This window comes from Chiloscyllium punctatum, chromosome 5 (assembly GCF_047496795.1).
Source record: "Chiloscyllium punctatum isolate Juve2018m chromosome 5, sChiPun1.3, whole genome shotgun sequence".
In the NCBI taxonomy this organism is placed as follows: Eukaryota; Metazoa; Chordata; class Chondrichthyes; order Orectolobiformes; family Hemiscylliidae; genus Chiloscyllium; species Chiloscyllium punctatum.
The window spans coordinates 115013444-115037785 of NC_092743.1; the positions used below are offsets into that span (position 1 = coordinate 115013444).

Sequence of the window (24342 nt, forward strand, 5' to 3'; positions counted from 1 at the left end):
AGCAGATCCTTTAGAAATGGTCTAACCTTGTATAATATGAAATGTGGATTTTATTTTCAAATACCGTTCAATTTCTTTGCCTCACAGTTGTGCTGGTGTTGAGAGCTGAGGTAATGAAAAATCACCATGGATGCCCAGTCACACAGTACTACTGCAGCTGAAAAGAAAAAAGTGGAGAATTCCATTGTAAAGAGATCTTCTCGCACAGATGTCAGTGAAAAAGCCATAGCCTCCAGTACAACATCCAATGGTAAGTCGTGTAGTATACGGGGATTTGCTAACAGTGAGAGCAGCAATTATTGTTTTTGTTCTCTGCATTCCTCATGAATAGATCAGCTGCACCTGGATTTCTGTTTGTTTTGGGAAAGTGTTGGTAGTGGGTGGAGGAAGAAGAATTTGGAATTAACGTAATCCCTGTTCTAAGACCAATGCTGAGCATTTTTTTCTTTCATGCTGCTGGGTTCTGTTCCAATTAAAGCTTCTGTTTGTAATTTGATGAGATTTTCTGTGATTTATTTTCCCTCTCCTTTAGTGTAGAGGGTGCAAGAGATGCTACCAGTTGCACATATGTGCAAGCGGTTTTTCTTCCTCCCTTAAATATGCTGTGGTGTGTTATATCTCCATGGAACTGTCATTACTGAGGATGCAGTGTTTGGATTAGCCGTTTGCACGTAGTTTCTAGTTTGTGCAAGGGGAGAGTAGGCACAGAGAACACGGATGATTGGTAAAATGCCTAAATTGAAGTTTATGGATTAGACCCCTGACTTGTTGATGCTGCTAATCCGCAAAATAAAATGCTTGATTCAGACTGAGGCACAAAATCGGTGCACCAATTGAGGATCATCTTACACATGTTGAGAGGAAGAAAATTACAAGCTGGGTGCAGACATGAGGGACTTCAGTTATGTGGAAAGACTGGAAAAGTTAGGGAAAGTTGGAAAGTTTTTTTTCATTTTGGGTAGGAAATGTTGAGGGAGATTTAAATTATGCATGGCTTTGATAAGGAAAGTAAGGAGCAAGTATTTCCATTCGTGGAAAGGTTGACAACCTCAGAACTGATTTAAAATAACTGGCAAAAGAACCAGAAAGGAGATGAAGATTTCTCTTTATGTAGTGTATTATCATGTGGAATGTACTGCCTCCAAATCGTGGAAGCAGACTCTGTAGTAAATTTCAAAAGCTTATGGGGCATATACTTGAAGGGGAGTTATTTCCATGGGTAGAGAGAAAGAATGGGCATATGGAATTAATTACATAACTCTAAGAGTTGGCACACACATAAAGGGCTGAGTGGTCCCTCTTTATGGCATAGGATTCCATGTGAATATCATTGAGTTTTCCATTCTGTTCTGTTCCCTTCCCTTCTACCTTGTGTCCTTGCTCTGAATCTGCATTTTTGACCAACTGAAAAACCATCTTCAGCACAATATGTTTGGATTGCCTGGTGCAGATGCTTTTCATCTACTCAAGGGGACCGCTAATGCTTTTAATATCTGTGAAGCTTTTGTATTTGAAGTGTTGATATTTGCTGAGGTTTGAACAGAGCTCTGAACCTTAAAATCAGTTCCCCCAAAACTGTATTTGATGGATAGGTTCCTACTGTGTAAATTATTGAGTACTGTGACTTAATGAAAACTGCATTAATGTCAAGGATGTGGCTATTTCCTTTAATCTCATTGCTCTTTTGTTCCAAATGGTAGGTGTATATTCGTTTTAAATTGTGTAAGAACTGACAATGTAGTGTTGCAGAATTTGGAGGAACTGCCCTAAAAACTAAAGTTTTTTATGATTCCTCCCCCTATCCCTGAGATCTTCTCCCCCAGCCAGCTCCACCCCTGAAATATAGAGACGGAGATGAATTCTTGCATCACCCCTCCCCATTCACTTTAATTAGCATCTTTAACTCTGGGGAGTTTGACAAGTGGGAACAAAAAAGATCATCTTGGGGTAGTAATTAAAAAAAACAGTAAGGCTCTTGCATGGAACACTTTCTGCTGCAGCAGTAGTTTGTACTTTCCAGCAATGCTGCTGTTAAAGGAGTGTCAAAACTTTTTACCCATTTATGGCCTCATGGTCCGAATGAAGTAATACGTGACTCACGTTGTGTGGGTCAGAGTTGAAAAGAGGCAGCGAGCAATATGGAGAGCTAAGCCTGCATTAAACATTCTGAAAGGGGGTAGGGGGATGGGGTCGGGTGTGCAGACTCTCACATTATGATAGAAGGCAGTTAGGAATGCCATGAAACCCAATCCACAGTAGCTGATAAGGATCTCTGACTCCCCTGGGACAGGGCAGACTTTAGCCCTATTATGAAAACCTTTCTTGCAATCCTGCTGCTTTCCCTTCCCCCAATCCACCCACCTACCAAAATGAAAAGGAAACATTCTAGAATTCATAAAAATGTCACTTTTTTGTTGGGAGTTTGGGGTGTTTTTGAGTTAGAAATGAATATTGTCTAAGAGTTTTTTCACAGTTATACTCTGGCCACACTAATTTATTTTAAAATAGAGATTAAAATAATATTGCAACATTTTAAAGAATAAGCGCTTTATTTTTGTATTTGAAAAGCCACAGAACAATTTATTTTTCCAACAGTTTAAGTGTCTGTTAAGTGGACTTCACGAGCTTTAAATGTTAATAATTCAACTTCAGATAGTTGTTTTCGTAAAGACTAGGGATTTTACATTAACTTTTATTTCTTTATTGGTCAGGCTAGCTCATGCTGTCTTTTTAAAGTAAACGTTGAGTACCACTCCAATTATTAAATCTTGGGAGACCAATCCTGTATCTTTACATAAACGGTAGCTTCATCCCAAGTTCTTTCATCTCTTTTCCACCTCTCCTGGTTTGACAGTTGAAAAGGTCTGACTGTGCCACACAATGGTTTGATTGGTTTCTCTGGGGGATGCTTTTCCCTGCTTCATCATTTGCCAGGCAGGTGGACCAGAAAGTCTTCTGATTCTTTTGTTGTTTCTCAAAGTCTGGGGTCTTTGAGAGAATAAATCCACCGTCATGGGATAATTTGCTAAAGGAGACTAGAGGAGGTGAGAGAAAAGCCTCTCTACTTGGGTGCAGAATTAATGAAATACTAATGTTCCAGCCCTTGCAATTGAAAATCCCTGGGAATGCAATGGTTAGAGACGGCACTTGTCATTTTTAAAATTTAAAACTATGTTCTTTGCTTCACAGCTATAAAGCTTAAACTAATGTAATGTTTGCAGAATAATGTAATATTTAAAAGTACAGATCTTTACTCTGGTATGTAATTTTGAGCTATTTAAAATTTGTGGGGTGGGGGCAAACGTTCAAAGGAAAGTTCATGCAGAAAAGATCAATGCTCACATACACTCCTTAAGCTTTTAGATTACCCACTAACAGCAAGTAGTAGGAATTCCATGTGACAGAAGTAAGCTTAAGTTAACACAGGATAAAAAGTAAATTACAGATAGGCTGTCCTCAGCCATCTTTGTGGCTACAGATAAGGTTTCATTTCAGAACGGACAGACGACTTTTCCACTTACAGACCCATTCTGTTGCACCTGTGATAACAACTCTTGGATTCTAATTGAAATTGGTTTGAAAATGGATTTTTAGTTTTCTGTGTCTGTGAAAATATTGAATGGAGTCGAGCTGCCAGTAAGTATCCTAGACTGTGGAAATGTGGCAGGAAACTGGAATCATCTTTCAAGCCTGTATCAATGATACGACAGTTTCGTGATCTGTCATATTAATGAAATCATTGATCACTTGATGGAGTGGGTAATAAACTGCTTTCTGAGAATACTGTTCAGAAAGGCTGATCAAAGTCTGTGGAGATGAAAAAGTATAAAGCTCGAAATTGTTGAACCACCTACATTAATAGGTGGATGGCAGCTTTTGTTGTATGGGTTTTCAAACAACACATATCTATTGATTTTTGAATTTGGCTTCAAATATACTGTTGAGAGCACATTAATCAAATTGTGGATGTTAACTTGGGCATTTTAACTTGCGAGCATTTGAACGAATGCCGCTTCATATTTCTTTCTGTGTCTTTGTGTCATCTTTCTTCAGAATAGGAAGGGGAGAAAAAAATCCTGATTTTTTTTTCATTTATTTTTCTTGTGCTCTGTCCTCTCTTGCTAACTGTGCACCCTTTCATTTCCATGTTGTCTTAGCTCACTGATGCACATGCAAGCTTTGTAATTACCGGATTCCTTGTGTTTTATTTTTAAAATGATTGTGATAGTTAAATCCACTAATTTTGAGACAAATATTTAGACTTCTGTTACCCATCGATGTACTTTTACTTATTCTATGAATGGTTATGAATAATTTGTAAAAGTGAAGAAAGATGCAATAGTGATATTTCCATTGGTAAATGTACAAAGTTATTTTAACCTGTACGCTGTTTCTGAATTAACTGCTCTCAGTCAAGGATGGCAATGGTGTCTTTTAAATGCCCCTGGGCTAGGTTTAGGATTTCAGCCAGGATTCCTGCTGGCAAATGACTTCCTGTTAGAAGTATACATGTGTGCATTAAGAGCAGGATCTGGATCAACTAATGCTGTTCCTGAATGTAATTGCCAGTGAACACTTTGCTTGCATTTACACACCAAGGATGGAAAAGTGAAGTAATTGATGGTTATTGGTAACTATGGTACTTTAATGTTAATTCGATAGACATGTTTGTGTGTACGTGTGTGTGTGTGTGTGTGTGTATATGTGTGTGTATATGTGTTTGTGCGTGCATGCATTCAGAGGGCCTAACAAGTGCTGAGCTAAAGTAACCTTCATCCCTCACCCCCAGACATTCTCGAGGACAAGTTTTCTCCTCTCTCTACAAGTATCTCAGGGAGTCCCTCTCCCACTGCAACTCCTAGGTCATTTCCTCTGCCCTGAAGCTCTTCAACCATGTCGTGAAACAAACTCGCCTACCTGCCTATCTCCTTTTCCACCTATCCACTCCACCCTCTCCTCCCTGACCTATCACCTTCATCCCCTCCCCCACTCACCCATTGTACTCTATGCTACTTTCTCCCCACCCCCACCCTCCTCTAGCTTATCTCTCCACACTTCAGGCTCACTGCCTTTATTCCTGATGAAGGGCTTTTGCCCGAAACGTCAATTTCGAAGCTACTTGGATGCTGCCTGAACTACTGTGCTCTTCCAGCATCACTAATCCAGAATCTGGTTTCCAGTATCTGCAGTCATTGTTTTTACCTTATTGTCCAGGCCAAGTCATTTTACTTTATATTGGCTGTCTAGTTTCCCCTCCCCAGTTGTCTCCTCATACCTTTCACATAAGCCTATGCTCTTCTACCCAACTCCATGGCTTCTCATACCCTTTATGCCAATCAATGCAACTCTGCCTATGCTCTATGGCTCCTTACACCCTCTGTGTCAACTAATGTCCCTCTACCCACCTGATGGTTCTTTATAGCCCCTATCTAACTTGATGCCAACTCAGATAACTCATTATCTCATTATTTCTCCTCCTGCCACAAATTCTCGACATGGTTGCTTATAATCCTTATATCAATTTAGTGTGAACTCATGTTAATGAATCATCCATCTACCACTGATTGTTCTTTCACCCTTCATACCAACTCATGTGACTCATTCAATACTCACCATGGAGACAGATATCAGGAACCATGCTGAGGATAGATAAAACAAAGTTCCAAAGAATCTCTAACAGATTTCACCATATTTTAAAAATGACAACTCTGATTGACAAAAGCCATTCAACACATTGAAATCCCTTCAAGTAGTTAATCTCTTATATAAGCAAACATTAGTGTTTATAGCCGCACATCAAAGACAGCTGATCCTTTTGTAACCACTTGAAGCTATCAATCCCACGATGACTTTATATCCCCTCCACTCCTTCCCCATGATGACCATTGTTTAAGCAGCCAAGCAGTACCATTACAATGATGATATCCCTTTGGCTTATGTCAACAAACAGCCATTGAAATTCCAAAGCACTGGTCTTTTTTTTTCAAATCAGAACCACATCAGGTTGTTTTCTTTAAAAATTTAAAAAGCTGGGGATTTGAATAACTTGACAGCTTGCAACCTTTTACACATGTGTCTACTCTTAACAGACCTTACTCTGTCAAAAATGTTGCTTGTTTGAAGACACCATGGAGTTCATATGGTTCTGTTGGTTCAAGTTTTCCACATGGCTAAATAGCACCCTTTCAATCCCAACTCCTAGTGAAAGCAGCAACTGTTGAAAGTGAGGGGGTCTTCTGAACTTGAGGGTCCGGTCCCATTTTGGGTAAGGTGTTCAGCTCTTTTGTTTTTGTGAAAAGTTGGGCCATAGTATTTTTTGACCAGATGGGATATGGATCAGAGTTTGTTTTTAATCCTGTGACACTGATTCTTCAACCTTTGCTTGAATTGTGTGATGCTCCATTGTGGAAATGTGATGTTGCTGAAGTTTCCTTTGCATTTTTAATTTACATAATGACTAAAATAAAGAAGAATAATTCTTCAATTTTATTTAGATAAGTAATTGTCTTAAATTTACAAGATCCCAAACTTGTCAGACAAAGCATTGTGAAACATCCTTAACAAAGTGCATATTAGAGCAAAATGATGGAAGATATTAATCTATGAACCATATAATATCATTTGTGGCCATTATGACACAGCATATGATTTTCTCCACCCGAGAAGTGGTGAAGAACAACAGTAGAATTCCTTCCCTAAAGGACATTGGAGATTGGTGAGTCAGATGGGCTTTTATGACAATTATTGATAGTTTCATAGTCACTATTACTGAGTCTAATTTTCCATTACAAATATATTAACTAAATTTAAATTTCATTAGCTGGCATAGTGGGAATTTGAACCAAAGCCATTTACATAGATGTTTGGATTACTAATCAGTAATTTTAACACTATTTCACCATCTCCCCTGCTTCATTGCTCCTCCTTCTATTTAAATAGTAGCCTGATATTTATTGTTGCAGTTTATCTTATGATTGGCTAATATGATATGTATCTCCAACATTGGAAGAAGAAGGAATCTTGCTATTTGCTGCTTCAAAACAACCCTCCTCCCAAAGGTAGATATTCTACAAAGGGAGGGTTGGAGTATTGTGACTGTGCCAGCAGGGCAATCAAACAATTCTAGACAAATTAAAGTATGTATCTACATACTTTACATTTAAAGATTGTAAAAGGCAGACACATTTGCTTTACTGTAAGATGCAGGTTACTTCCCACAGGACAGTGTTCTACTAAAGAAGTTTCTACTGTAATTAGTTGAAGGTAGACAGAAGGGGTCTTATTTGTATGCAGTCTCACAGTGTTAAGAAGTTTATGTGTCAGCTTGGCTCAGTGAAAGATATTTTCAAACCTGAGTCATAGTTCTGGGTTCAAACTGATAGCAAATGATCATTATTGAGATTGAGCTCTATTTTGAATAGGACATAGAATCAACATTGCATCTGCTAGCTGAGGCATATGTCAAAGACAAGCTGTAGAAGACTTGGCTTGGTCAATATTAAGGTGTCATCAAATTGTATTTAAAATAGTAAGTTTGTTAAACATATGCTGTTTGTGAATCGCTGCATTTGCTGAGATAATCACTTCAAAATTAGTCCTCTTCCAAAGTGTTTTGAGACCCTGCGGAGATTTACTACTACACAAACACATTTTTTGTGAATGCTCTGTCCAAGAGTCACTGAAGTTTGCAGTTGCCTTAGTAATTCATTGTCCCAAGCAATCCAGTTGCTTTTCATGTGGGTGGTTAGATACTCATTGAACTCTATTGTTAACTCGATGAAAGAGAATTGAACTACATGTGCTCATCCAACAGACTTCACTAATTGTGAATGAAAGAATGAGAGGTGATCTCATTGAAATGTATAAGATTCTGAGAGAGTTTGACAGGGTAGAAGCTGAGAGGATGTTTCCCCTGGCTGGAGAGTATAGAACCTGGGGCCATCATTTCAGGATAAGATGTAGGCCATTTAGGAGTGAGAAAGGAGAAATATCTTCACTTAGAAAGTTGCCAATCTTTGAAATTCTGTACCCCCAAAGAATCATTAGGTGTATTCAAGTCTGATTTCAATAGATTTTTGAAGTCTAAACACAAAGAAATATGGGGATTACATAAAAAATTGGTTTGAGGACAAAACTCAGCCATTGTCTTATTGAATGGTGGAGCAGGCTTAAGGGGTGGTAGGGCCTAATGCTACTTTAATTTCATATGTTCTGATTCTTTTGGTTGTGAATGGCTCTGTCTCTAAATTGATATGTAGTCTATCCTTTCCTAAGGTGATTTATTTGCCAGGAGTTGTTTTTCAAAAACAATATCACAAACACATTGCTTCAATACTATCTCATGACCACTTTGGTGGTTAAGCAGCAGACAACAAAGAACAATACAGCTCAGGAAGAGGCCCTTTGGCCTTACAAGATTGTGCCGACAGATTTTGCCCTTCCTTACTAAAACTGTATTCACTTGCAGGATCCGTATCCCTCTATTCCTTTCCTATTCACATTTTCATCCAGATGTGTCTGGAATGCTGCTTTTGTGATCATAGTTGTATTCAGGTGTGAGTGAAGGTATAACTAGTTTTAACTGGTCATTTCTCTTGTTGAGACAATATGGTGATACAATTTGGCCAGTTGCGTTAGTGGCCACCTTCTACTTTATTGTGTAGTGCCAAGACGAACTGGCTTTGATATTTTGCTGATAATCCAGGATTGAACTTTTGAAAACTGGGTTGTTTATAGCCTCTGGTATTGGCTGGAATTGCCTTAGAATGTGCAGCAATTTGCTCCTTATAAACTCCCTATAAACTGCTTATAACTGTATTTTTCTATTAACTCAACTTCTCTTCACAGATGCTGCCAGACTTGCTGAATATTTTTGGCACATTCTGTTTTCCTTTCAGTTTTTATACTGTGCTTATTACATGCCAGGATTGCTGTTTTCCAAAACATGAATATCTCCAAGTTGGTGATAACCCAAGTAAATTTGATTTGCTGAAGCAAGCTCTTGGGAAGCCCTATGTCTTTTTAATCGAGTTTAGTGGCAGGTTTAACCTGGGCTTGTGACTGGTTGTGGGAGGCTCATGAGTCAGAATAGGTGATCTCCAGTACTCCACCAAGATACTTCTAAATTTGATCAATGTTAATTTCCAAACTTATTTTTAATGGGATTTAAAATTCATTAAGTGCATTTTTGATTGACAAATTCTCTAATTTGTGCATTGAGCTGCTGGGAGATGCCTATGTATGCTTTTATACCACAGAGCAGTTAGAGCAGTGAAAAACTTTGATATCATTGAACTCAGTACAAGAATGAATGCAAACTAAAAATGAAAAATTGCAAATCTATAATAAATGAAAATAACTTCATTTGCACAGTCCAGAAATTGCTGGAGAAACTTTTTGGTTTATTCATTTATACAGAGCATTTCAATACTTTTGGTACTCCAAAACACTTACCCACCAATACACTGAAGTGTCGACATTGCTGTAATCTATTTAAGTGCAGAAATTAAATTGCACGCAGTAAGGTCCCACAGACAGCTGTGAAATAAATGAGCAGATCTTCTGTTTGTATGTTTGGAATCTTCCCAGCACTTGAGTGATGTAGACTATGTTAAAATGTGGGAGAATCACAGGAAAGGTTTAGTGATGTCAAAAGTAACGAGTCACATTTCCCAACTAAGTTTAGGATGTTGACCTGAGAGTTTTGCGAGTGAGCAGTGAGAGGTCAATTAACTGGTATTATTTCTCATTACTACACTTATCATTACTTAATCTAATCTCATTATTATGCAGGTTCCAATTCTTCCACCAGCCAGATAGAAATCCGATGGCAATAATTCCTGACCTGAAAGTCAATGCAGGTGTCTGGCAACTCGCAGCTCACTGCTTGCTCCTCTGAATCTCCACACATTCAGAAGCAACATCTCAGAGTATGCTCATGGGCAGTGGTCACATCTGCGTACATCCATTTACATTGGCAGCTGACATGTGTCAGCTTCTCCACACAATCATAGCACATCTCCAGCCATTTACAGCATGCTTCTGCCCTTTAATGCTGCGCTGGCATTAGCTCATTCGCAACTATCTTTGAAATGCTGCTTCAACGACAATTTGTGTGCACAGACAGGCTCTCAGTTTATGGATTGGACCAGGCTGCCTATGCGGACATGACAGTTTCTCGATTTCTTAGCACTCACTCACCTAGCATCCACCTGGATGTTCAAGGCACCTCTGCTTTGCCTTTTATTGCTTTGCTCCCATAGCCAGAGCTAACAGGGGCATACAGTATTTCTGTCTGGACTTGCCTTTTAGTGCAGACACAAAAAGCCAGGCAGCTTGTCATGGTTATTAGCAATGATCAGTGAAGGGGTGGAGCAGCTACTGTACAGCACCATGCAACATCAATCTCACACCTGCACCATATCCAGCAGCAACCACGCAAATGTACTTCAAGCAAATGTCAGCATTTCAATGTTGAAAGGGAATAGTCTTCCGTGAAGTGAAAGAAAAATTCTTTCAGTCAGGGATATCTGACACAGTAAATCAAGTTCAGACTCTGTAGAGGTCAGCTGGCTGCTCAGTGCAGTCACGATCAGGATCCTCTCCTTGTAGTGGATGAGGAGCACCCTAGCACCCCGCCATCAGTCTTAGCTCTTTTGTCCAATGGTTGGCTGACTTCTACTGGAATGCAAAAAAGGAAGGGATTGAGTACAATTAAAGTGGCTGACATTATTTATCATGCAAGTGATGGGATGTTGGAGAAGTGTCCCACTAGAGTGAGTAGGTTGTGCACAGGCCATGGAGTGTTTGTGGTAGGGAGGATTAGGTTGGATGACAGTAATGAGGGAAGATATTGTATGCAATAGTGAGAGAGGTGGAGCATGAGCTTCATCTTGGGGCGTGTATGCAGTAGCAGCAGAGAGAGTAAGTTTGAAGTAGTGGTAGAAAGACAGTGATGCTTACCCTGACAGAGTGGAGAAGGTCATTGATCTTCTTAAACTGCTGAGTGTTCCTCCAGATGGCTGAGACAACACTGACCTAAGTACAACATCTGGCCATTTTGCATGTTCTTTAGTTGATGCCTCCACTGCTGATTTTGTGAGAAGAGGATATCCCTCCTTTGCACCAGCACTGCCAATGTCTCCCGGTCCCTGCCCATAAAGCATGGTGCCAATGTTACAGGGCAACTCCAGACTGCCAATGCTTGACCAGGTGCACTATGGCCTTTTAACAACACTGCTGGTGCCAGGAATCCTGGGATATCTCAGCAGTGGTGAGTATTTTAAAATATGGCGGGTTGAATGGTAATTCAAGGAAGTGGTGGGCCATAGGAACGTGATAGGTAGTTAATAGGGTGACTTTGGAATGATAGTGCAAGAAAACATGCTCGGCCTCAATGAGAAAATCCCCAACGAAACTTGATGAAAGTGACAGTTAACCAAAATATGTTAAGATTCAGTCCTGGATGTGTTGTTTGAGTGATGCACGTTGACTGAGACAGCAGTAGATTTCCCAATTCCTCTACCTCCGCCGATTCTGCTCCCAGGAGGACCAGTTCCACCACAGAACACACCAGATGGCCCCCTTCTTTAGAGACCACAATTTCCCTTCCCACGTGGTTAAAGATACCCTCCAACGCACCCACATCCCGCACCTCAGCCCTCAGACCCCACCCCTCCAACTGTAGCAAGGACAGAACCCCCTGGTGCTCACCTTCCACCCTACCAACCTTCGCATAAACCAAATCATCCGCCGACATTTCTGCCATCTCCAAACGGACCCCACCACCAGGGATATATTTCCCTCCCCACCCCTTTCCGCCTTTTGCAAAGACCGTTCCCTCCGTGACTACCTGGTCAGGTTCATGCCCCCCCAACCCTGTCCCTGCCACTGCAGGAATTGCAAAACCTTTGCCCACATCTCCTCCCTCACCTCCATCCAAGGCCACAAAGGAGCCTTCCACATCCATCAAATTTTTACCTGCACATCCATCAATATCATTTATTGTACCTGTTGCTCCCGATGTGGTCTCCTCTACATTGGGGAGACTGGGCGCCTCCTAGCAGAGCGCTTTAGGGAACATCTGTGGGACACCCGCACCAATCAACCACACCACCCTGTGGCCCAACATTTCAACTCCCCCTCCCACTCTGCCGAGGACATAGAGGTCCTGGGCCTCCTTCACCGCTGCTCTCTCACCACCCGACGCCTGGAGGAAGAACACCTCATCTTCCACCTCGGAACACTTCAACCCCAGGGCATCAATGTGGACTTCACCAGTTTCCTTATTTCCCCTTCCCCCACCTCACCCCAGTTCCAAACTTCCAGCTCAGCACTGTCCCCATGATTTGTCCTATCTGCCTATCTTCCTTTCCACCTATCCACTCCACCCTCCTTTCTGACCTATCACCTTCATCTCACCCCCATCCATCCATTGTACTCTTTACTACTTTCCCCCACCCTCCTCCCTGACCTATCACCTTCATCCCCACGCCCATTCACCTATTGTACTCTATGCTACTTTCTCCCCACCCCCACCCTCCTCTCATTTATCTCTCCACCCTTCAGGCACTCTGCCTGTACTCCTGATGAAGGGCTTTTGCCCGAAACATCGATTTTCCTGCTCCTCGGATGCTGCCTGAACTGCTGTGCTTTTCCTGCATCACTCTTATCCAGCAGCAGATTTCCTAGCTCTACTTTGAATCGATCCAAGGGATCTTTTATATTTACCTCGGAGGTCAGATGCATTTGAAACCATTGTTATGCTTTAGAATGCACACCCTATCTTAGAAAGCAATTGTAATGCTGTATGGTGCCTTTGGTCAAAAAGGTTGAACTGGAATCTGAGCCCATATTAACACAACTTGCACCTAAGCAAATTGAAAATGACAGAGGAACTCAAACACTTCCTTCAGTGCTTATTGTTGGAAGAAGAGGGAGAAATAAAACTTTCTGTACTTTTTGACAAAATGACTGTTTGATTCTGTTGCCATTGAGCTGTTCATGGCTAAAACTACATAACAGTTATTGTCTCCATGGCATTCCTGATTTTAAATCAAATTGGAGTTTAATCGAGAGTTTTGATCCATTCCAAATGTATTTTCATTCCAAATTTTGGATAAAATATTGGACAGTCAGTTTTTGAAAGGAATTTTATAAGCATTTTATTACAGGATTCGGTAATATGAATTTGAAGTGCTGTCAGGATTAATTTAATCTGAGACTTGTATTTGATTGCTGTGCCATTTATTTTACTGCTTTTATGGTGGACTGTGTTTTATATTCCTATAGGATATATCAGTTCTTTTTCCTTTTTTCATGAGGAATGAATTGATGATTGCTCCGATTTCACTGTGTTTTGTCTCTGAGGTATTCTCTCCATTCTTTCTGCAAACCTAGGTCACCCCAACTGTGATTGTGAGCTTGAAAGAAGATCTATGATCAAAGGCTTTAACAATATCGTTGGTCTTTCGTGATTGATTAAGAATAGAAGTTCTGAAGGATTTTATATGCTTGACTTTTTCTTCATTACTCCAGGTTGTGCAAATTTGTTTTAACCATTTGTAAAGTTTATGCTTTGTTTTGTGAACTGAAGCTCATTTGGTTGTAATGAACACAACAGTAAGGCTGCTGTTGTTTCAACAATAGTGTTTTTGACATGGAATAGGATTACTTCTGACCAATCAGAAAGCAGTTGTGGAGATTATGAGTTATGAAAATCATATTTTAAAACATAGAAACTAGGAGCAGGAATAGGCCATTCGGCCCTTCAAGCTTGATCTGCTATTCAGCATGATCATGGCTGATCCTCTATTTCAATTCCATATTACTATTTTCTCCCCATATCATTCGTTGCCTTTAATATCAAAATAATCTCTTATTTGAATATATTAAATGATTTGGCTCTACACTCTTCTGTGGTAGAGAATTCCATAGGTTCACTACCACTTGTGTGAAGAAATTTTTTTTATTATTTGAATTAGATTATCATTACATTTTTAAAGCCCTCTTTGAAATCTCTTTCAGCCAAGAATTGATGTTTTCTCACTTGAATTATGTAATATGTACATATTAGAAAATGATAATTATTGGATTTCACTTTAATTCATCAGCATGACAGGCTTTGATTGGAGTCCTCTATTTGTTCCCTTGTGCTGACATTATGATGCAAGTCAGCTTAGAAAGGAGGAGGTGTTGTACGATTTCATAATTACTTGCTGGTAATAAGTGTGGTTCCTGCCTTTGCCAGGGCAAAATTCTCTGTGTGCCGACACCCACCCTCTTGTTCTGATAGATTATTCCATCATACATCACCCCACTAAAGAGATGGGGAGAGATTGCTGTCACACCACCTACTTCTTCAGTTAAGTGCATGATCATGCTCACACCTCTGTCACCCCACTACCACCACCCCGTCCCAGCCCAGCAGCCAAGCAGCTGAGAAACCTTCAATTCTATCCTTTGCAGCTTACCTGGTTGGATTGGGTGATGGGATTTACTTTATGTGATCTTTACAGGAGGTAAAGTACCCTAAGGCTGCCAAATACAAGCAGTTGAAGAAACGAAGAGAATGTTCTTTTTTTTAAAATCACACACTCTCCTACACAATCTATAAAAATCACAGCAGGCACACCAAGGTGTCTTAACTTGATTATACTTAAAAAAAGAAGTTACAGGAGCTGCAAGTTTCTTCCCTCTTTGAAGAAGGCATAATGCAGAAGGAGCCATCAATCATTTTTAACTTACTTCCTAAGTTTTACCAGTTGCTTGTGTAGAAGAATGCCTCAAGCTTATTTATGGCTTATTCTGTCTTATGTTGATTTTAGCTTGGAGATGGGCCCCCTCAATGGTTTGATAAAATTGTTTGTAGATGTGAAAGAGTATCCAAAGATAACAAGGTACAAATAGATTATTTTGATAAGCTATTTATAAGTAATAACTTGCTTTTGAATGGCATCTTTAGTACAATTATATGCTGAATTGCTTCTTATTGGGGAGAAAGAAACTTAATACCGGCAGACCATACTTTTCTGAATTGTAGTGTAACAAATTTATCCTATCAAACAAGTCCAAAATGGAACTTGTTAAATTGTTTCTTTGATTTATTTATTTTTAAATTTTCTACTAGACCCTAAAGAACTCAATTTGTTCATGAATGTGTTTACAGTTGTTTTAAAGAAATGAATATTGGCATATATTTAAGAAAGTATGTTAAATTTTGATTCATGTTCTTTGTGGGCACCAAGCAGACAATGCTAATTTTATAGTAATTTACTTTATATATATTATTAATTTATGCTTTTACTATGACACACTTTGTTAATTTGTAGAAAATTAATGAATGTTTTCCCAATTCTTCCTGTTTCCTAAATAATCTTTTCATACTTAAATGTTATTTTCTACCTCTTCTCCCAAATTGACTTTTTATGGAAAGATTTGTATACACACATCCACTGTCAAGGAAAAGAGCACAATATATTGAAAGATGCTTATCATAGTGCAGCTACAGTAAAATGAATGCAATATGCACTTTGCATTGAGAAGGAATCTTTTTGCAGTTTTACTTGAAAATTTTGTATCCTTTTGGATTGCTGAAGTAGTTTGTAATGGTTGACCTTGTTACTAGCTACTCATGTGCAAGAATTCATGTGCCACCATTTTTTCTAAATGTCTCAGAGGAGATGGTGGTGTTGAATGGTTTTATTGCACCATTTGATGACCTGTATGTACTTAACCCAAGCTACAGATGAGCAAAGTGTCAATAGTTGTCTATATAAACACTTGTGTAGATAATATGCTCTTGGAAGACAAATCTCTTTGAAAAGAGTTACTGTTTTGGATATGTCACAGGCTTTTGTTAAAAGTGGGAGACTGTGAGTTGTAGGGTTAATCTTAAGGAGCAGCCAACAAAGAAAGTGGCAAATCCATTGTCACCTTTTCTAAGTAAATGATTAACATTTCATTAGTTTAGATAAAGGAGAGCCATCTCAAAACCCAGTTAATAAGGACTAATTATATTATTTGCATAATACAGGCTCAATAAACTTTATTTTACTCCTGCTGGGTAGTTTATCAACTTGTCCTCAACATGGTTAAGTAAAAGTTTCTGATAAAACTTTGAAAACGTGATGCCACTGTTCTCAAATCTTGTCAGAAATCCAGCGTTCTCAATTTTTTTAACAGTGCAGTTTATTTTCTGTTCTAATTTCCTGAAATGAGTGAATTGTGCAATATTATGGAAGTACCAATGGTATGCGGCCTACTTTATCTTACCTTTGAAATTTGGAGGCATGGTTAAGATCAACAATACATCAAAAGAACTGCGGATGCTGGAAATCCAGAACAAAACAGAAATTGCTGGAAAAACTCAGCAGGTCTGGCAGCATTGCTGGAGAGAAAGCAGAGTTAATGTTTCGGGTCCAGTGACCCTTCCTTAAAACTAGACCTGGAACATTAACTCTGCCTTCTCTCCCCAGATGCTGCTCAACCTGCTGAGTTTTCCCAGCAGTTTCTGTTTTTGCTAAATTCAATAATATAGCTGCAGTGATTGAACTTAAGAACTTAGGACTTAGGAACAGATTTCTAGGTCTTGAATGCATTACGGTGAGAAACCTGGGAGAGCATGTGAGAAATTCAGCAAGGGCCTCCTCAAAGATGGGGGAAATTAGCTACATTTTCCAGCAGAGTTCCAAGCATCGAGATGAGATTTTCTTTCAGCATGGCAAAATGCCTATTATGGGGGGTTATTTACTACTTGTTGTCAGCCTAATTAACTCCACATTCCACATCATTAACATGAAACTTCCTATCCTACCAACCACTGAAAAAAGAAGATGCTTGAGAATTTTCACCATGGAAGTCCCTTTTGCTGCTTGCTCCTCTGGACTGCCATCTTAAATATCCGGCACCAACATCCCAAAGCAGGGCAGAGGCCACATGCACCCAGGCCCATGGTTGCTAGCATCCAATACGTGCCAGCCTATCAATGCCATCATGACACATCACTGCTGCACTTTGAAGCATGTGGCAACTATTATTGAAATGCTGCGGCAAGATCACTTTGTGCCCAGGTATAGGCACCCAGCTCATGGATTGGAGCAGGCTGCATCTCTGGGATTCTCGCTCTCTTTGTTAGAACTCAGTCACTTAATGCCTATTTGGAGGCTTGCAGTATCTCTCCTTGCCTTCTTGCACTTTGACCCCCTGGCTTAAAAACTCATAATGCTACTCACTTGCCTTGCTGTTTAGTGCTTACGCAAAGCCAGACAGCCTGTCATGCTTGTTAGAAGCCAGCATATTGTACATTGCTGCATCACTCTCACAACTTGTCAGCTAACCGCCATGTACTTCAAACAAATGATCACGTATGAGGTAAAAGTAAAATCGCCATACTTTTACCAGACCAAAGGACTGCTCTGTGTGTGTGTGAGAGAGATAATTGGTGGTGGTTAAACTTGAGATTTACTAGGCTCCAAGCAAGGGGAAAGGTTGAGGAGGAGGATCTTTCATTGTAACCTCAATTGGTCTGGGAATTGAACCCATGCGACTCGCATCATAAGCCAGCTAACCAGCCAAGTGAGCTAACCAACCCCCAGCCATATGTGAGGTCATGGTACAATAATCCTCATTGATGTTCAGACTTGTTATCAGTGAGCATCTGTTCAGTGCAGTTAGACTCGGGGATTCATACCTGCACAGTCTGGGGAATGGCAGGAATACAGCAAGGGAGCTGGACAGATATCAGTCAGGAGTCTGATCACTCATAGTTTGGGGCTGTTTGGCTGGGTTCCTGTAGGAGAGTGGGCTGTGTTCAGCTGTCCACTGCATACCAAGAGTGGGTTAGAGTGTTTTGAGGAGCTGGGATGCAGAAGGTATAACAATTGTGAAGGGGACCAATTCAGTATATAAAGTGGGGAGACACTGGATCATGGATGGATAAGAAGTCATGTGGGAGTGGGGGTGCATGGTGGTGGGGTTGTTGACAGTGTGTAGCAAACTGGTATCTGGGGGAGGACAGTGAACTACAACACCTGATGTTCACCATACATACTTGGGATGGGGAGAGGAAAGTGTAATAGATTCAAACACAGAAAGACAGCTTGGTGGGGATGAAGAGGTGAATTGCCTATGGGGTTAACAGGGACGCCCATCAAAAAAAAAGATGATGGTGTTTGGGAGTTCACTGATAAGGTGAGGTAAAGCCCAGACCTCAGGATCTGAGGACTGGCTGCTGCCACCTACCATTGTCCTGTAACTCACAGTGCACAATGGAAATGAAAATGGTTGCGACTACAGCCCAGAATGAACTGGGTAAATGCTGCCATCTGTGAGTTCTTTCAACTTACAGCTTTGTGCGAGCCTTTGAAGGGCAACACAGGAAACACACAACCAGACAGCAAAGGGGTGGCATTGAGCACTGCGTGCCTTGTGACCCTTTGACACTATCTGACTGTGTGCAGACCATCTCCTTGACCCAGCGACCCACAACCATTTCATGCAGGCTTGTGACTGAACCCCATTGATGTCTGTGATGTAATATCAGTGTCTGTGCATGTGGAGAGATGGAACACAAAGTCACAGGCCTCTGTCACAGGCCTCTGTGATAACCCATTGCCTGTTCATGGTGCAGCAACTGCTCACCTCACACTTTGACCATGGAGCAGAATTTCAGGATAAGGATAGTTGCCTTCAGGACTTTCAAGACTGCATTTGAGGCATTGGCACACAAAAAGGTGACTATACATATTTATATGTCAGAACATACTTACAATGAAGTGTTAACCATGCCACCAATTTGCCCTCAAAGGTCTCTCCCTTTCTTTCCCTCCCACATGTCTCAATATAGCTTCTGGGTTGGCAGCTGAGGTGGAGGAAGCCTGTCTGCCAATGGAGTCTGCTCAACAATGGAGCATGTTGACCTTGGTGCTTTGGTCACTGATCTAGAAGCGCCTGTATCTCGAGAGCACAGATAAACTGAGTGTCTTCTTGCCAGAGTGGACTCCCACAGGGCTTATGGTGATGGGCAGGATGGTGGTCTGGAATGTCGTGTGAAGAGACTTCTTGGGGGATTGTATATGGTGCTGACCCTGGCTGGGTATCTACCTGCCTCCGTATGTGCGATAGGCATCTGGAATAAAGTCAAGTTCCTCATTCCTCCTTTCGCTTTGCTTTTGCTGCTGGGAGCTAATGGCCAGGGTGATTGAGAGAAAATAAACACATGCGCGTGCATTCACACACACACGCACACCCACACTGATGCTTCTGTGCTTGCATTTGTATTTATCTGAATGCCATTATTGATGACACCATGGAAACATCTCCTGCGACCAGTTGCCTGGTTTCCAGCAGTTCCCTGAGTATCAACACCTGGGAATGTCTTCATTTACCATCAGCAGAGATGTAGGCGATGGCTTGGTGGTATTGTCACCAGTCTAGTAATGCAGATACTGAGGGGATGTTGTGGGAACCTGGATTTTGAATTTCACCATGGCAGTGTGTGGTATTTGAATTCAATAAAAATAATGTCTATGAAAGGATTGTTGTCGAAAACATATCTGATTTACCAATGCCCTTTGGGGAAGGAAACTGCCCAAATGTGATTTGAAGCCTACAACACTCTGGTTGACTCTCAACTGTCCCCTGAAATGGCCTAGCAAGTCACTCTGTTGAATCAGGCAATAGTAAGGAAAATAGGAATAAAATCAAATGGACTACCTTACGTTGACTAAGGCACCAATAATGGTACAAATATTGACCCTGTAAAGAAAACATTGACACAATAATCAAAACATGAAAGGATTCCACCCATAGTCCCTTAAATATAGTAAAACATTCAAAAGTACTTTGCACCGGAGTGCAATTATACATTACTGATACAAAGCCAAAGTTCAACTGTCTGAAAACTTAGACTAATGATTACTGTACATCTTAGAGGAGGTCGTAAAGCAAGCTGGAAGTGGAGACGCTTTGGGAAAGAATTCCACAGTTTAGGGTCTACTTGGCTGAAAATACCTATCATATGAACGATACTTATTGACTCTCAACTTCTGAAGATTAAAATGTAAATCTGGGAAAGTCATATTGGTCCTAAAGTATTAACCCTGTTTCTGTATCCACAGATGCTGCCAGAACTGCTGAGTTTCTCCAGCACTTTATTTTTATTTAACCTTAGTCGGGTTGGTATCTTCAGGTTTGTTGCCATTATGAACTGCAGCTTTAATAGAAGAACTGTACAAACCTTGGTGAAACAGATAAAGTCTGCAGCACATCGAGTGATTTTCTATGTAAGTCATAATAAAGCCAATGGTGTTTTTATGTGTCTTCTTTCTTGAACTTAGGATGCCGACTTGAAGGTTAATTTGCTAATCTTGCTAATGATAGTTTTTAGCTTCAAAAAAGGTTTAATGCTATTGCAAGAGTCAAGAATCAAGAAGCAGATTGTATTCATTATCTTATTAATAATTGAGGACTTCTAATAGTTTCCTATGCTCGCTATGGCTGATGTAGGAAGTAATATATATGTCAGGAAATATTTACATTAATAGAAAAATCCATTCCAAATGTAACATCCATCAACTAAATTGTCAAAAAAATTGTTTTTCTGTGGAGCCCATCTACAGATCATCTGCAAATATAAATTGCATGTATGATGTCCAGTTTACATGTAGAAATCAAATGCAAATGATAACCCTATTTTCATGTGGGTCTGGACAATGTGTTTTTCATCATGGCAGATTGGTGTGCAATAGCTGAGCTAATCCTGTCCAGCACCACACTTTTTGACTCTGATTTCCAGCATCTGCAGTCCTCACTTTCTCCTAGTTGATTATGACCTTCATATACATAATCATTGCTGCAGGAGTCACTACATAGCAGTTTGGAGTGGGTGTCCTGGACAGAATTAGTTTTGTTCCTGAATCAGAACATTCTCCAGAAGAGAGCAGAATCTTGTGTTGAATTCCAGGCATGTACGACATCAAGGTTGGTGATTTTGCTTTCAATATATCATAAAATTAGCTTTGAAGAACTTAACTTTTTTTTGTAATTACCACAGACATTAGTAAAAAGTGTAGCTTGCTGTTAAGCACTGAGAGCAGCTGTTCATTCTTGGAGATCAAAACCTGCCACAAGTATCTCTGGGGTCTTTTAACATTTATGAAGGTGTGATTGTGTTCAGTGCCCAGCAGGGAGTCTCTCTGTCGTTAACGCTGTGTTTATATTGTAAGCAGAGTGACTCCCAATAGACCTTGAAACCACTTACAGCCCTTGAGATCCTGGACTTGGGCAATTTGTTTTTTCTAGGACAAGGGTGAGCATACCAGTGACTGTCTCAATTGAACCTTTGCAAGAAGGAAGATACCTGTTTGTTCACGCCAGTTAGAAAGTGTGAGGTTTCCTTTGTTTTTTCTCTTCTGTGGGTGCGAGAGTAAAAAATGTCACGTTATGTACAGACCTGATTTACTAAGTGATGAACTTGGCACTGTAAACAGTGTCTTTGTTAGGTTTATATTTCCTTGGATGACAAGCTAGTGAAATTTAAATCCGTAACATGTTAATCTGACATTGTATAACCCAAATCTGTCTACTTAGATGCTGCCTGGATATGAAGCAACCAAACAGCTGAAATTTAGTTACTATGCTTAATTTATTAGAGGAAATTTAATTTTCCTGAGATGGGATTGTTACAGCACAAATCCAAACTCAATCAAGCCTTTAAAGACTTTTAAATGCAACCATTTAAGACTGTTTTTTCCAAAGATTCATTTGATATATTTTAGATATAAGGTTTAGAAAAGTAAATAAAAAGATTGGTGCCACAATTTTTAAAATAACAGTAGCCTGACCCCCTGAACTCACACAATTGGATAAATTTTACACAGACCAAGTGGATTAAACAGTGTGAGGTTAACATGCTGTTTATTTAAACTAAATGTTATACCAGTAACACAACAATACTTTCCTCATGTTAAGTAGCAGTCAGATTAGGAGCAGAGTTCTGATAAATGTACAGGGCTGGTAAATAGCCTTAACAGCTCAATTATTTGATTGTACAGAAGAAGTAAGAGCATGTTTTAAGACACTGACACACTGTTGAAAGTGGACCTGGGAAGATGAGACATTTTTTCGGTTTCATGATCACAGGGAGGCCTCGGCTTGATATCATATAGAATGCAGATATTCTTCATTATCCATTTGTATCCATTGCTTGCCATACTGGAAGTTTAACATTGAGGGAATGTTTCTAAAATAAAAAAAATGAGCCCTGACTTACTTTTAAAACATGATAGGTGAGCAAATAAGCAAGATGAGCAAATGCTACAGTGTTGCATTGATATCAGCTCCTCATGACTGTTTCATATGGTCATGTGTCTCGTAAGTGACTGGCTGATTAACCTGCTGGTGCGCATTGAGAACCATCAAAAGATGGAATTAATTTCTAAAGTTTAGGCCCCTGCTGCTATATTGTTTCCACTGTTGGGCATCATACTTAGCACAGATATCAGTGTGATTCAGAGGAAGCATGTAACATTTACTAGACTAGTACTAGATATGTAAAACTTGCGGGGAGACTAGAGAAATTGCGGTTGTTCCATTTAGAGTTCTGAAGATTAGGTACGGAAATGTTCAAAATCATTGTCGATGGAATCGTTTGGGAGAAACTGTTTCCAGTAGCAAGTTGGTAATGGATTTAAGGTAATTGGGAAAAGAATCAGAGTGCAGCAGGAGAATTTTTTTTTACACAGCATGTTTTTATGATCTGGAATGCATGTACTGAAAGGGTGGTGGTGGAAGTAGATTCACTAGTAATTTTCAAAAGGGAATTTGATAACTACTTGAGTGGAGAACATGGTCAGAGCAACAGATAAAAGACAGGATGGTGGGACTAAAGATCTTATCCTTTCAAAATATCAGCAGAGACACAATGGGCATTCTATACTGTATAATTCAGTGCTACTATTAGCTGCAGTAAACAACATTATTAAACCGCAAATTTTATTCCTTATCAAAAGCAAGGAAGTCTGTTTAATCTTAAAGATAACTTTAACTGCAGTTTCAGATTGGAAAATATATAATGAAAAGCATATAACAGACGTGAGCAAGTATTGATACACATCCTATGATTTTCCTCATCATTGTTTGATTTTCAAAATTAAAAGTAATTGGATCTGCAGGTGTATTACCTTCTGATTTGTTCTTCCAGAAGGCATTCAATAAAGTCACTCTTAAGACTGTTGTGAAGCTGCTCAGGCAATTGAAAGAAAATTATTGACTTGGTTAGGAAATTGGCTAAGTGGCTGGGGGCAGGGAGTAGAGATAATGGCCAGGTTCTCTAATTGGCAGGATGTGACTAGTAGTGTTCCATGGGGATCCATGTTGGGTCCTCAACCATTCACCATATTTATTGATGACTTAGAAGCCTAGGTGGACAGCCAGATATCCAATTTTATTGATGCATCTGATTTATTCATGGGGTATGGCCTTCATTGACATTTATTGCCTACCCGGAATTATCCTTGGAAGATGGTGCTGAGTAGCCTTCTTGAACTGCTGAGACCCTTGGATTGTGCTATTCAACATCCTTTTAAGTAGAGAATTCCAGGATTTTGACCAAGTGACAATGAAAGAATGGCGAAGGAGCTGTGTGACTTGGAGGGGAAATACAGCTGGTGGTGTTCACATTTACCTGCAGCCTTAGTCCTAAGGGTAGTGATTGAAATTTTGGGAGGCACTAAGAGACAATATAAGCCTGTTGGGAGTGCCCACAGTTTAGAATATGTCATTGGCTGAGTGAGGAACAACAGGATGAATGCATCACCAGCACCATAACAGGAGCTGGTGACTGCTGGACTGATAATGCTTAAGTTGTTCTACTATCTCCAGCAGCCCAGCCATGTACAACAGTGATAGCAGAAAGATGGCTACGGGATACTTAAGGTTGCTGGACGTAAGAACTTTGTGAAGAAAGATTTAGTCAGTGCCTCACAGTCAACTTGCTAATAGTTAATGAATAGGAACCACAGAAAGTACCTGGTCTAAGTCTACTGTGTGTAGCTACTTCTGAGTAGACACTGGCTTTCTCTAACATGAAACATTAAAACTGGTTTGTTGGGAATTACCAGATGCTAGGAAATCACAAGTGCAAAGCATTCCTGGGTGGTCAGTCTGTGAAACTCATTGCCACTGAGGGTTATAGAGGCCAGGTCATTGATTGTACTTAAGACAGAGATAGATAGGTTCTTGATTGGTAAGGGGATCAAGGGTTACGGTGAGAGGTTGGAGAATGAGGTTAGAAATATATCAGCAATGATCAAATGGCAGAGCACTCTCAACGAACTGAATGGT

At 40.1% G+C, this 24342-nt stretch overlaps 1 protein-coding gene across 4 annotated transcripts in view; it reads left to right on the plus strand.

The window, feature by feature from the left end:
- Nucleotides 1-24342, plus strand: part of LOC140477368 (transcriptional activator GLI3-like) — a 382249-nt gene that overhangs the window by 46115 nt on the left and 311792 nt on the right. For 3 of the 4 annotated variants that reach the window (XM_072571153.1, XM_072571154.1, XM_072571155.1), the window contains one exon: nt 88-250. The exons of the other annotated variant lie outside the window; for it this stretch is intronic. In XM_072571153.1, coding sequence (XP_072427254.1) covers nt 127-250 — 124 coding nt within the window. In that variant the 5' untranslated portion in view covers nt 88-126. The remainder of the gene's footprint in view (nt 1-87; nt 251-24342) is intronic. 4 annotated transcript variants of the gene reach the window in all.